Raw genomic sequence first — 13,636 nt, 5'->3', positions numbered from 1 at the left:
TGATCGTAAATGGACCCTAAAGTAAAATGATGCCAAACGATATAGATGATATTGTTATTCGCAAAACATCAGATATAGACTATTCTGGCAAAAAAGGTTTAATCCTCACATGTTAATAATAACAGTATAAAATAGTAGTAATAACAATAATTTCGATGAAACAATGTGGAGTGATTTTAGAAATCACTATAAATCTTAGTGGAACGGTCCTAACCAGAGTTCAACAGCGACATCGGACCCACTTCAAGGTTGCACCACGATGAGTTCTGTGACCTCAACGAGGTGCGTTTTGTAAGAAAACCCTCAGTTTATTTTAAATAACGTCACGTGTCCTAAGATGACCAGTTGTCCGAGATGTCTACAACAACAGGACGAGTTTTCGCCGGTCTGATGAGAGCTTCTTTCAGTCGAGGGATATTTGTTAGAAACGCTCCACCGACTGCTGGGTGAGTCTATAGAAACCACGTTGAATCTGGAGTAGTGGTGCGGTTCAATGACAAGGTGTAAACGGTTCTGTCTAATTCTGTGACCTACCGATAATGTGTAATTTAAGCTATGTTGTCACTGCTAACATTTTTAGGTATGGTCACATATGATTAATACCTGTAAGTTAGTCTACGAGCAAAAATGGAGCTTCCGTAGTATCTAGAGTCACAAGTTTTGGTCATTATATATATATACACAAATAAGGTCACAAATGATAATCAGTTCCGTCTTTAACCTGATCGACATTTGAACACCATGAAAACGTTATAATTTTCACCTGATACTATTGATTACTGTAGAGACCCTGAACGCACCATGATGCGACTCACCGTAACCTCTAGAATCACCGGCAAATCCTGCAGGTTTAACACGGACTAGAAGGCGTTAATGACTCAGATCATATCGAATAATAGTGGCTGCCTCCATAGGATATGTTTTATAATTCACTGTGAATGGAGCAGTTATTGGAGACATGTAAATTGGTGTACAAAATTATAAAAATAGTAGATCCTGACAGATACCAGATTGAGGCTTCTAGGCCAGTTTCAAATATTCAAAGTACTGGGTAGAAAAACTGCTCCTATTAATATATTTGTGTACAGTTCATTTTAAGTACTTTATATGAATACAGTAGGGTTGTTGGATAACAATAAATTTGATTAACAGTCATTACTGATGTACTTTTGTTGGCAGAGTAAATAGTGTGCGCCCCCTGGCTCTGAGCTCTAAGACATACGCAGAGTCCAAAGATGGTGATGAAGAGGTGAACAATGAGCCCCTCAAGTTCTCCACCAGTAAAGCCAGTCACCGAACCTGGAAAGTGGACCGCTCCATGGGGAGCCAGTTTCAGCGGCCCTGGTGGAAAGTCCTCCCCATCAGCCTGTTTCTAACAGGCTTTCTACTGTGGTGTGCATTGAGAGGCCAGACAGACATTGATGTACAGCTGGAGAAGCAGCTGTATGAACGTTTACCCGGCTTGCTTTCCGATGAAGCGGAGAAGGAAGAAGCTCACGATAAATAAAGTTAACCAATGTGGGACTTCAGATGTATATATATATATTTCAGGTTATATTTATTGTGAAAAGTGTTATTCCATTGCTAGGACAACACTGAAAGTGTAGCAGTGAAGCCGTCCAGTGCAAAGGAACTTTTCCGTTTCCAAGTTCAGACCACACACTGCCTTCTTCCAAATTTCTGTTGATTTGGTTGAAACATGGATTAAAAATGTAAAGTCAATGAATTGGGTTTCACCTTGTTTTTCAATCAATGCATTTTAGTAACAATTACATTTGAAATACAACATTGCATCAACAACCCCAACTTAATTTATGTGAACATGTAAATTTTGCCCCACAAATCTCCTTATCCAAATGTATGCATTTAGACATCAATGCAGTCACTAATTTGAGGTAGCGGAAAGTTTATTTACAGCACAACAAGAAATCCTACAACATGCACACAGGATTAAATGGTACAGAGTCTAAAATAGATTTGCAAACCTGAGAAAGGCAGTGGGGTATTTAGTTTTTCAGATATGAAGCTCTACAGTAAATAGGACAGTCAAGGAGAAAGTCAAGAGTAAAATGAAGTACAAAAAGAAAAACATGCCTGAAACTACACATGACAAATTAGGAGGTACACATGCTGGTAATAGTTCCAAGATTTACAAAAAACAAACCCCAGTCACACCCACCCACCCCCCCACTAAAAAGATAAAATCCAAGCAATCATTTATGCACGCTCTCCTCGAATTCGCCTGGCCAGCTGAATGTCCTTGGGCATGATTGTGACTCTCTTTGCGTGAATAGCGCACAGGTTGGTGTCCTCAAACAGACCAACCAAGTATGCCTCACTGGCTTCCTACATGGAGAAGAAACAAAGTTATTTCTTAAACCTAGCCTCTAGGTAGGTACCCTCAAAAAAAAAAAAAAAAAAAAGTAGTGCAACAACAATGAATGACATCTCACCTGCAGGGCACCAATAGCTGCACTCTGAAAACGCAGGTCGGTCTTGAAATCTTGAGCGATTTCTCTCACAAGGCGCTGGAAAGGCAGCTTCCTGATGAGCAGCTCGGTAGACTTCTGATAACGACGGATTTCACGCAGAGCAACGGTACCGGGCCTATAACAAGGGATGTGACGCTTTAGGACCCGAAACCACAACAGTTTTCATTATTGCATTTCAGATAGTTGCATTGTTATTAGTTGCCTCAGTCCTAGTTACAGCAACAGCAGACTGCAATCACAATGGCCTTACTACAACACTAACACAAATCTCAGCATGTATGAACATGTGTAACATTACCTGTATCTGTGGGGCTTCTTCACGCCACCAGTGGATGGCGCGCTTTTCCTTGCAGCCTTGGTGGCCAGCTGCTTCCTAGGCGCCTTTCCTCCGGTGGATTTACGAGCGGTCTGCTTGGTACGAGCCATATTTCACCTGCAGGTCTGAAAACACAACAAAAGATCAGACCAACAACGAATTCAATTTCAAAAAGTGTTGTCTTCGATATTTAAATCATTACAGGTCCGAGCCACTTGCCCTATCCACTGCAGCAACGTCATCGTTGACACTCTTATAATGACCTACATCCTCGAATAGAATATAACTTTACCTACAACAATTCCTGTCTTATTTTCAGTAGTAACCTTACTAAAGCTAAGCGAGCGTATTGTAAACTGCAACTCGTTTGCCAGGGGACGCGTCTTGATGTGCAGATAGTGTAACCTCTACCGACACACCGATGGTTTAAATTAAACAAAACAAGCCCGTCTACAGCGGTGCCACCATTAAGCCACAGTGCACATACACGTTTCTTTGCCGTCGTTAGCAGAATTAAAAGCTAGCTTCGACCGTTGCAAAATGGCGCCAGCTAGCTACAGATACCGGTAAGGCTTAAGAACATCAATATTTAAGACAACATCTAAACCAATTTGACCCACCATTCAAGTGAACTAAACCGTAGTTGTACGCTGAATTGAAATAACACGAGTTTCTTGATAAGTCAAGTTTGTACTTAGCATCACAAATGTAGCCAACATTAGCCGACTGGCAATGGCGCGCGCCGTTTTGTTGTCAAGAGACTCTCGATAACCGCTAGTCCAGAGCCGTGTTTTAACGTTTCTAACGACCTGGAAATTAAACTACAGTATATAGTTGATGGAAATAAACACAGAATGTAGAAAAACACAACAAAAAAGCCGACACTCTCACGTTACCTTTAGTGTTTCTGTTCCGGTTTGACAGTGTAACCACTTTGCACGTCGGTCTCCAATACTAAGCGGAGGGAGCGTGAGATGGTATTTATAGTCTGAAAGGAGCGGCACTTGAAGTCCCGCCCCCGAACCAACACGATTGGTCCAAACTCAAATCCCGACGGAATGTGATTAGTGGAGGGAATAAGGACGAACACTGCCTCTGATTTTAAGTAGAATGAGCATGCATACTGAAGTGCCTTCTTTGGGGGTATCGACATGTTTTTGCATTCATTCATCAACCGGAAACTGCTTCTTCTTAATCCGCACAGATTTGAAATAGGTTTTTTGTTCTACATCTTTAGGATTAATCAATTTCATAAAAGTGTAGTGCTCACCGAGCTTCCTTTCTTAAAAGGGAACAATGATGTCATGTGAAAAACAACTGATATGAATGCTGTGTAGAACTGAGTAAGCTTCAATAGTGGATTGGGAAAAGCGTGGACATGTCAGGTGATAATACACACATCTGTTGAGAATGCACTTGCACACCCTCCGTTTCTAGCACAAGCCAGCTGTTTTGAGTCTATAAAACTACATGTGGCTATAATCTGAAAATAAAACAAAAAGAAGAAATGAAAGAAAAGGAAATAAAAAGCACCTGGCATTGTGTGAAGACCTGTGCTAGTACCTGTGCTAGTAATGAACTAAGTCATCTTTATCATCATACATTGTTACAGCCTGTTTATGATTGCAAACTACTCTAGTTTACTGTTGTCATCTTTTTATTGCTTAATGTTTTATACTTTAATTTCTTCTTATATTCTCTTGTACCTTAATTTAGTTTTTTATTTTGTTGTTTTTCAGGCCGTACAAATTAAATAGCTAATTAAGCCTTATTTTCATATTTATTTGGAAGTTAATCCGTTGTTTCCTTTATCCCTATATTCACTCATTATCCATGCCTTTATTTTTCATCTACGAACACATCAAGTGAGTCTGTGTATGTATCTGTTAGTTTATAGTGATTCAAATATTGTTTTTGTCAATCCACTCACTCATAACTGGGTCACAAGAATACCATCAAGCGGAACGACAATCGTTGGGGAAATTTCACCAGACGGACTTATTCTCATGTGACACCGATGGTACATTTTCCTGAGCGCAACGCTGAACAGAAAATGTAAGTATTTCACAAATATTGACTTAAAACGTGAGCCTGCACCGCCGAGCAAGTCTGTATTCCTGAAGCGTCGATCTAAATATTTCAGTCTAACAGATGCCTTTCGACGGAAAACCTGCAACGCTGGACGTGATAGCATGGCAGAGGAAAGGCTGCTGTTTATAGGTACATCAAATATTACTCAACACAAGCTAAATGCATTCCCTACGAGCCTTGCTGTATGCACGTGTGGTCTATTGTAGGAAAAAAAATGTATTTTAATCCTTTTTAGTCTTAAATATATTTGATTTAACTGAAATGACCGATCAGTTGTGGGTTTAAAATGTTTCAATGACGTTGGATTATGTCATACATTTGTGTGTCTGTTACAATTAAAGTAATTTAAATGTAATTTAAAGTCAATGCCCCAAGAAGTATGTTATTCATATGTTTGAGTGTGTGTTCAACAGATATTGAACCAAACTCAAACAGCTCAGGTCCTGTCGACGACAGAGCTGAGAAGCCCCTCGACACTTTCAGATTTAACTTCCTCCCTGACAACGCTCCAGCACTTCAAGAGAAACCATCTCCATCAGTCAAACCAGGAGTGAGCCAAATATCCTCTACAGGACAGGGCGCTGCTTTTGCCTTCAACTTTCAATTTCCTCCTGTGGAAAACATGGAGACGACAGAGAGCCCAGACATTTCCTCTCCAAGCAGGCAACACGGTGTCCAAGAGGAAAAGCCTTCCCCACTGCAGGAGGTCAACTCTCCACCTGAGCCGTCAGCGGAAAAATCAAAAGCGAAGAAGAAGAAGAAGAAATCTGGAAAGAAAAACCTCTCTGACAGCGCGGAGGCACAGCAGACGGCAAGTCCAGCTGAGGGGAGTCAAGGCGGCAAAGACGCAGAGCCGGTCAGTCGGAAATAATTTTCTTTAAAAGTGATCGTAGCGGGTTCAAGTTGATTTGATGTGTGAATGTGACCGTGTGTGTTTCAGAGTGCAGAGGAGCAGCTGAACAGACAGCTGGACTGGTGCATGGAGCAGCTGGAATTGGGAATGGGGTCCCAAAAGAGTACACCAAAACAGAGTATGACGTTTACCTTCACACAAAATATGTTTGGAGTATTATTACTCAGTCCATGATGTGCTGAGGTACACATGTGAAGCCTAGTGTGAACACTTTGTAGTATTACAAAGGGCGGTAAATGCATTTGTATAGCATATCTACATACAGCACACATGTTAATACCATATTTTTTCCATGCAGAAGAGGAAGCCTCTCGTGGCCTGAAGACTCTACGGAGCTCGAAAGCTCCTCTGGCCAAGAAGAGGCAGGTGATGAGAGCCATGACCGGAGATTACAGGAAAAAAATGGATGAGGAGAAGAGCAAGCAGTACAAACTCATTCAGAGTGGTGAGTGGATCGTAGCAGTAGAGTGATATGACCAGTAAAAAAATAACTAATTAACTGTGAAAGAACTTTTTAAGTTGGGTTGAAATGCTGTTAACTGAAAGATTTCTCTAATCCCAACAGAAATTGCTTCAGCTCAGGTCAAAGTTGTTTCAGATTCTCCAAAGAAGTCATTTTTCCACCGGAGAGCTGAGGTCAAAAAGCAGACACCAGCCACAGAGGAGAACCTGGATGCTGCCCAGGATACAGACCTGAAAGCACAGACGCAGGAGCAGACGTCAGCTTTTGTCTTTACTTCATCAAAGGAGGAGTTTCACTTCAATTTTCTCTGATTTGCACCCAGGAGACACCATACGTCATGTTGGACTGTGACTGTGGGCTGCATTGGAAATAATGGGAGAAAAACAACTGCTTTTAGCTGTTTTAGCTGCATGTAGCGAATATCTAAATAAAGGATTTTGTTTTTATAAAAAGTTGCTTGGTAATTATTGCTTTTATACATGTCAAACCTCTGAAGGGGTAGTTAGTAAGTGGCAGTCTGAATATGAACATTTATATTCACAACATCATCCCCAAATACATTTATTAGTTGAGAAAATGTTTTGTGAACAGTCACTTAATCATAGCATTACAGTGCCATTCATTAGTTAGCTTGTGACAACCCAAATAAAGCTGTCTACTTGTGACCAATCTTTAGTTTGGACTGTGAGTTTATCTCGTATCCCTGATCTGCTGATTCATCAGATATTTTTAGGGATCCCTTGAGGGGTTTAACCCCCCGGTTGGAAGCCAGTGCCCAAGACTCGAACACTCGGAACGATCAGATTCGTTGGCACGAATAAACTGAATGTTTCCTAAAGATCAATTCAAAGTGTTTAATACTAAACAAGTCAGTCATTACTATATATTAGTGCATGCCTTGTTGAAAGAGTTTAGCAAAAACGTCAGCGTTTAAACAGGAAACGGTGGGGGGTGATTCAACACGAGCACAATTGAGCGTGACACACAAAACAAAAAAGTGTCAGCCGCTGAGAAAACAAACTAACGGTACCTGTTGACTGTAAGTGTTTAACTCTAGCTATTCGCACATATTGTAACACATTGGTTCGTTCAGTCTCGTCATGTGAATTGGTTTCCTCTGTAGTTTATTAGGGAGGTGTGTAGTAGTTCACACCGGGGGCTAACATTGAGCTAGCTAAAGAGCAAAGCTGGAAGCTGCAGCTAGTAAAAGGCTGTAAGTAGAGAGCAGCTGAGGACGAACATGTCTCATTTAAAGAGGGAGAACTAAAGGAGACACTTAGGAAGACAAGGGAACGATGAACTGTGTTACCGTTACATGATGAAACATTGAACTAACGTTCAGTATGGAGGGACTAAATAAGTTACTGCTCTTTTTAAAATAAAGGTGAAAATCAAGTTGAAATGTGGGGTATGAAATAGTGATTTGAAAAAAAATGTTCATCTGAACATATATGGGTTGTTTGCATATTAATCACAAATTAAACCTCTTATCTTCAATCTTGGTGCTTATTCTCAGGGCCACCTCTGTTTTCAGGTGTGTGGAGGGACACGAGGTACAAAATGTCTGAGCTAAGCGACGAAGCCAGTGAATCAGAGCAGCTGGGTGCCAGCCTCTCCCTGTGGCTCGGTGACTCCCTGGTGCGACTCGAGGAGCTGGACGTTCCCCTGGACCTCCACACCGCCTGCTCCATCGGCCAGTATGACGTGGTGGCAGAGTGCATCAAAAGGTGGGTGCCTAAATAATATCACTATCACCAATGCCAAAGGGCTCACACCTGAACTCAATCCTTAAATAGGCTCCGATTATTTACTGCTCGCCAAGCTGCTCTTCACAACAAAGATCTTGTGTCCTTTTCAGACGTGAGGTGGACCTGAATGGCAAGAACATCGGCGGATGGACCCCACTGATGTATGCATCTTACATCGGCCATGACAACATTGCAAATCTCCTGCTGGAGGCCGGTGTGAATGTAAATGCGACCACTGCCAAAGGGTTAACCCCCTTGATGCTGGCAGCAAGCTGTGGGAATGAAAGCATCGCATACTTTCTGCTGCAGGTAACAGTAACAGTTCATGCCACGCTCTGTTGGCGTGTTCAGAAAACGGCACATGTTGAGATAAGTTTTTATTCATGAATGCAAAAATCACCACGCAGCATATTCACACTTCAGTGACAAAATGAAACCACGCAGAGTGATTGGAGGGTTTGGTGCTGATAAGTGTTGCATTCATAAGTGTTTTTCAAAATTAAACTCAGAATGCAAACGGTAAGCCAACACCAACAACAACACAAATGTTTGGCAGCTTATTCTCAAAACCCAGAATGTTCAATGAGGCTTCTTGTTTTTTCTCACCCCAAAAGCAAGGTGCAGAGCTGGAGCTGAAGGACTCTCGAGGCTGGACCGCTCTGTTCCACTGCACGAGCACAGGCCACCAGCAGATGGTCCGGTTCCTGCTGGATAACAACGCCGACGCCAGCGTCAAGTGAGTGTCTTCATTCATCCCAGAAGCACTGCAGCACTCCAGAGTTTCAGCCACAGTTTGTCATTTCTTTTACTTTCATCCACAGGGAGCCGGGGTCTGGTTTCACCACCCTGATGGAGGCGGCTGCTTCTGGACATGAAATCATTGTTCAGTACCTGCTTGATCATGTGAGTGGGTTACATTGGCACACCACTGAGGATGGGTGATGATGACGTTGCACAACAAAGATAATGCCTTATGATCATGACACCGGCTTTGTTTTGATCATTTATAGAAAGTTAAAGTGGATGACCGTAACAGCAAAGGAGAGACTGCCCGTGCCCTAGCCATGCTATACGGCTACACCAAGATCATCAGCCTCATTGATTTACATTCTCCAAGGACCAAACCAGGTCCTCATTGCTTATTTTTTACTAAATATGTTGTTATCCCATGTCTTTTATATTTTCTAAGATTGTTTTTCTGTGTGTGTTCCAACCCATCAGGACATTTTGAAGACCTGAGCTCCTCCGAGGACTCGGACAGCGCACCGCCGCGGACAAGGCCAAGTCGCAACCGAGCTAAAGGCGTTAGCATCCACGACGGGCCCCAGGCCATTGCCAAGTTCCGAGTAGGAGGCACCAGCAAGCTGTGTGGTACTGTCACATGAGATATCCTGTCTGCCAACAACCTGTATCCTTACCAGTCACATGTGAAGAGTATCTAGTACATACAGTTAATTCATAAATATAGTCCGTTTGTTAATACTACTTTTCTCCTCACAGAGCCTCCTGCAGCGCCGCCTAGCTCAATGCCGGTGAGTGATATCGGAGACCAAAGTGAGGGTATCCGCTACCGCGATGTGACCTCGCCCATAAACGAGCTGGACGGCCAGAGCAACAGCAGCAGAGGTGAGAGGCACACAATCACGAGTGCTCTGTGACATCGGAAATGTGTCTTTGGAAGAAAGGCCCCCCCGGGAGACACACCGCAATGTGATGTAACTAATGTCCACTGGGTGTCTGCCAAAGCAATCCAATATTTTTATGATGCCCCCACAGATGACAGTCCGTTCTTCGAAAATGACATGCCCACCATGAGGAGCAGCAGCAGCAGTAGCGAAGGCGTGCCTCCTGCGGCTGCCCTCAACTGGGAAGGCTCGGTGGAGAGTAACGAGGTGAACGCAAGAGCTCGCCAATTTCACTTTGGAGTCTTGACACCAGATTGTGTTTAGATCTCTCTCTGTGACACGGTGTTCCTCTCTCCACCAGGACTCGGACCAGTGCAAAAAGAGCAGCTCTCGCAGAGTAAACAAGGGCCACCACTCAAAAGGCAAGAGTCGCCACGGAAGCCACGATGCGTCTCACTCAAGCGGTACAGGGAACTGTGGGTTGCTCTCACATGGTGGTCTCCCACCCTCTTACGCTGGTCCAAAGGCATGTCTACCGTTGCTTACTTTCTGATGTATTCATAATTCGACCCCTACTGGTGTGTGTGCGTGCGTGCGTGCGTGGCCAGTCTATTCTGGTCTGACTTGGGTCTAACATCTTATTTCTGTAGGATCTGGCAGAGTTCTTGGAACAACTTGGCTTTTCCAAGTATCTCCCTGTTCTTGAAGAGCAAGACATTGACCTGCGGATATTTCTCACCTTGACTGAAAATGATCTCAAAGAAATAGGGATCACGTGAGAGACTCTTCCACACCAACCCCAGTGCATTACAAGCCTTTTGTTTGAACTCGTGAAATGCTGACATCCGTTCTCACACTCCAGATTGTTTGGACCCAAGCGAAAGATGACCTCGGCTATAGCGAGATGGCACAGCAACGCGCGACCACCCAGCGACGCCCTGGAACAGGCTTACGCAGACCAGCTCGAAGCCGAGATGCAGGAGATGGCCATTCAGCTACACAAAGTAACAGCGATGCAAAAACGCTCGCCGTAACTGCCGCACAAATGTCACATTTCTGAAAAATCTTTCTCCCCCCCCCCCCCGTTAAACTAACTTCCTCCTTGTCTAGCACTGCGAGGAGGCGGAGAGCCTTCAGAGCCAAGTGTCTCAGGAGAAGGAGCTGCGTACCGTGATGGAGGGATGTCTGATGGAGGACAAGATGGCGTGGAGGAGGGTCCACGTTGAGCTGGTGGAGAACCACCGCTTAGCTCAGGACATGACCGCCACACAGGCGAAGTCCAGGGCCTGCAGCGCTGAACTGCTCTCCTGTTTCACTACGGATGGGAATAGCAGCTCATGTACTGCCGCGGAAGATGAAACAAAAGGTGACAATGGTGTTAAAGGTGAGCTGAGGTGGCCTGTGCTGGTTAACTCCGTTTTGTGATTAATAAATAAATAATTTTATTTTCCTTTGCAGCTGGAGAGGGCTTAACGCATTCCAGTGTTGCGGAGTTACTAAAGAAGCTCAGTTCCCATGAAGAAGAACTGGGTAAGAAGGTGTAATGCTCAGTGATTTTGTGTCGTCAGTGGAGCTTAATGCTAATCCTGTTGACTGCTTGTTTCATCATTACAGCGGGGATCCTAGAAACTGTGCTTCACAGTCTGAGGCGACTGAGTGCCCCCGAAAAAGTGTCCGATAGCTGGGAACAGCCTTAACGTTTACAGGTGAGCACTTTTTATGAATTTCATTGGATGAAAACAAGCGCTGAAAGAGTTCCAGCGCTGATAAATCAAGAGAAAATAACTTTTCTTTGTGTTCGAGGAGGCTTCTTGCCAATATTTGACGGAGGGTGATCTAACCACCCTGAACAACCTCACTGACACGAGAGAAGGCCAAAGACGAGGCCGGACCAGAGCGAGACTCGGGGAGGGAGTCAGCTGACCTGCTGCTCCTCACGGATTGGCCGACGCACCAGAGCTCGCCAGATGTGGACAAGGCCGAGGGCAGCGGCAGCTGCTGCAGTGAAATGACAAACTCACTCGCTTGTGCTGGTTGTATGCTGGACTCCAGTGGTTGCTTGAGAGGAGAAGGGACTGATCCCGGATCAGAGGCTGGAATGCTGTGAAATGTTTCAAGAAAAACTGAACTCTCTTCCAACATGAAATGTGGTTTAAATTATGTTCGTGCCACAAGCCGAAGAGTAGTCAAAGTTAAGACTTTCTGCAGAGTCATATGAACTTTATTTGAATGAAATCTTATTCGTATGCAGTTTGAAAATAATGTCCTGCTGAATGCACCGTGTGAACCCCGTCAGTTAATCATTTACAGCAATACATTATTTTACAACAGATGTGTCAGTGGTGCAATGAAGTGGTTCGTATATCATTCAGATTTACTTTGTTGCTTCCTAAATGTGATCCGTCTTACCCCGAAATTCTCCCATATCTTTGAAATGCCAGATAGTCTTTATTGTATTAAAACCGTGTTGCCTGGAAGTTGAGTGTGGACACTTTTTCAATTTTAACATTTTTCAACATAATCAGATGTTGGAGCAGCACATCCTGGTAAGAAAGACAACTGTTGCTATTCTTTTGCTTCATTTGCAAACAGATTATGTGACCAAAACACAAATTTCATGACAGCTTGAGAATATTTGCAAATGTATTGGAGGCCCATGTTAGAGTTAGGTGAAACGACAAAATGATCCAAACAATATTTAGAAAATATATATAAATGAGTCTTTTTGGGAGAGATTCCATGATCAGTTGTATAAAGTTTTCAATATTTTAATATTTGTCTGATTCAATTGATGCGGTCACTTTTTAATTGGCTAAACCTACAGAGCAGTTCTGTGCAGAGCCTCTTGGGACAGGGATTTCCCTCCCGATGGTTGGGATGCCCTCGTACGGAGTACATCGGAAAATCCTCCACTGTGCCCGGGGCCTTGGCGGCGAAACGTTGTGTTGACAGTTGCTGCTCAGTTAACATCGTTGGCACGATACGGATGTTGGCCGAGTTTAGCTGTAGCAGCTGATGCAGATACACCAGCCTCCAGGTTTTTAAATGAACTCAAGACTCCGCCCGACTCAGACATCACTGCTCTGGCCCCCATGATCATCAGGACAACCGCAGATGTATTAGTGGGAAACTAAGAGAGATGAGGATTACTGTACCAGTGAGGACAACAGACAGGAGTCTGTGTAGACTTGAGGCTAGAGATGTTGGCGGGTTGCCAGTTGGGATTTCTGGGCCCAAGAGAGTAAAGTGTGGTCGGGTGAAAATGAATAAGTAGTCGTTCTTTCCTCTCACTAAGGTACCCTCGAGCTAAACTTTTTATCCCGACTGCTCCACTGGAACTGCTCAGCACACAGGAGTAGAAGACTAGCTGTAGTGGGCCGCAGCCAGGTGTGAAACTGTGAGGATGAATGAATCCAGGTCATTTGAACTTGCATCAGGCTTCATATATTCAGGCTACATCGACTGTACACTGACGGGATGTTAAATGTAGTTGACAAAACAGACGTCACAGGTCCAGGACTAATTCAAGTGTATTGCTTTAATGTATTGTCTGAATAGAGCCATTTCTCATATAAATTAATTCAACATTATCTACAGTCCTTCAAAATAAGATATACCATTATGTACAAACATTAACAATCCACTTAAGATGAACGGACAATTCCTCCTGTACAGCCTTCAGGATTTTACTGAGGGGTTTAAAAACAATGTAAAATGCAGCAAGTGTGAATTAACAAAAATATAGTTATATTCTGTGAATATCTGTTGTAACATTCGCTTATATGCAAATCCACCATTGGCTCATAATCACCAATTTAATCATGAACGTGTTTGCTCTTGAATGGCTGTCCAGGAGAGCATATAATTCTCTTCCTCCTTTAGACGCAGTATATCAGACCTTTTACTAATCTCTCTCTCTCTCTCTCTCTCTCTCTCACACTCACACACACACACACACACACACACACACACACACACACACACACAC

General features: G+C 43.4%; 4 protein-coding genes across 7 annotated transcripts; 3 read left to right on the top strand and 1 right to left on the bottom strand.

Moving 5' to 3' along the window:
• Positions 1–260: 260 nt before the first annotated feature.
• On the top strand, positions 261–1,726 carry uqcc4 (ubiquinol-cytochrome c reductase complex assembly factor 4). The gene is made up of 2 exons (XM_031843242.1): positions 261–446; positions 1,180–1,726. The coding sequence occupies exons 1-2, from the start codon at positions 355–357 to the stop codon at positions 1,505–1,507; spliced, it is 420 nt and encodes a 139-aa protein (XP_031699102.1). The 5' UTR covers positions 261–354; the 3' UTR covers positions 1,508–1,726.
• Positions 1,727–1,738: 12 nt separating this feature from the next.
• On the bottom strand, positions 1,739–3,789 carry h3f3d (H3 histone, family 3D). Its single transcript, XM_031843243.1, has 4 exons — positions 3,705–3,789; positions 2,791–2,933; positions 2,454–2,607; positions 1,739–2,346 (listed from the first exon to the last, which is right to left on the bottom strand). Exons 2-4 carry the CDS (start codon positions 2,916–2,918, stop codon positions 2,218–2,220), a joined length of 411 nt encoding a protein of 136 aa, XP_031699103.1. The 5' UTR covers positions 2,919–2,933; positions 3,705–3,789; the 3' UTR covers positions 1,739–2,217.
• Positions 3,357–7,023, top strand: cunh8orf33 (chromosome unknown C8orf33 homolog). 2 transcript variants are annotated; one of them, XM_031843240.1, is made up of 7 exons: positions 3,357–3,374; positions 4,757–4,863; positions 4,952–5,028; positions 5,313–5,755; positions 5,840–5,930; positions 6,111–6,257; positions 6,378–7,023. In XM_031843240.1, the coding sequence occupies exons 2-7, from the start codon at positions 4,826–4,828 to the stop codon at positions 6,584–6,586; spliced, it is 1,005 nt and encodes a 334-aa protein (XP_031699100.1). In that variant the 5' UTR covers positions 3,357–3,374; positions 4,757–4,825; the 3' UTR covers positions 6,587–7,023. The 2 variants fall into 2 exon arrangements, with proteins under 2 accessions (XP_031699100.1, XP_031699101.1); XM_031843241.1 differs by lacking the exon at positions 3,357–3,374 and having other exon boundaries at positions 4,844–4,863; positions 4,960–5,028.
• A 228-nt stretch (positions 7,024–7,251) lies between these two features.
• On the top strand, positions 7,252–12,728 carry anks3 (ankyrin repeat and sterile alpha motif domain containing 3). 3 transcript variants are annotated; one of them, XM_031842904.1, is made up of 16 exons: positions 7,252–7,314; positions 7,792–8,002; positions 8,134–8,332; positions 8,638–8,759; positions 8,845–8,926; positions 9,034–9,151; positions 9,245–9,394; positions 9,524–9,649; positions 9,800–9,915; positions 10,010–10,174; positions 10,299–10,423; positions 10,511–10,652; positions 10,759–11,014; positions 11,107–11,178; positions 11,263–11,354; positions 11,455–12,728. In XM_031842904.1, exons 2-15 carry the CDS (start codon positions 7,836–7,838, stop codon positions 11,343–11,345), a joined length of 1,923 nt encoding a protein of 640 aa, XP_031698764.1. In that variant the 5' UTR covers positions 7,252–7,314; positions 7,792–7,835; the 3' UTR covers positions 11,346–11,354; positions 11,455–12,728. The 3 variants fall into 3 exon arrangements, with proteins under 3 accessions (XP_031698764.1, XP_031698762.1, XP_031698763.1); XM_031842902.1 differs by having other exon boundaries at positions 10,759–11,032; XM_031842903.1 differs by having other exon boundaries at positions 7,273–7,314; positions 7,810–8,002; positions 10,759–11,032.
• Positions 12,729–13,636: the final 908 nt, after the last annotated feature.

This window comes from Anarrhichthys ocellatus, unplaced genomic scaffold (assembly GCF_004355925.1).
Source record: "Anarrhichthys ocellatus isolate YVR2014 unplaced genomic scaffold, GSC_Weel_1.0 scaffold4, whole genome shotgun sequence".
Lineage (NCBI taxonomy): Eukaryota > Metazoa > Chordata > Actinopteri > Perciformes > Anarhichadidae > Anarrhichthys > Anarrhichthys ocellatus.
This window is presented reverse-complemented; position numbering and strand designations above follow the sequence as displayed.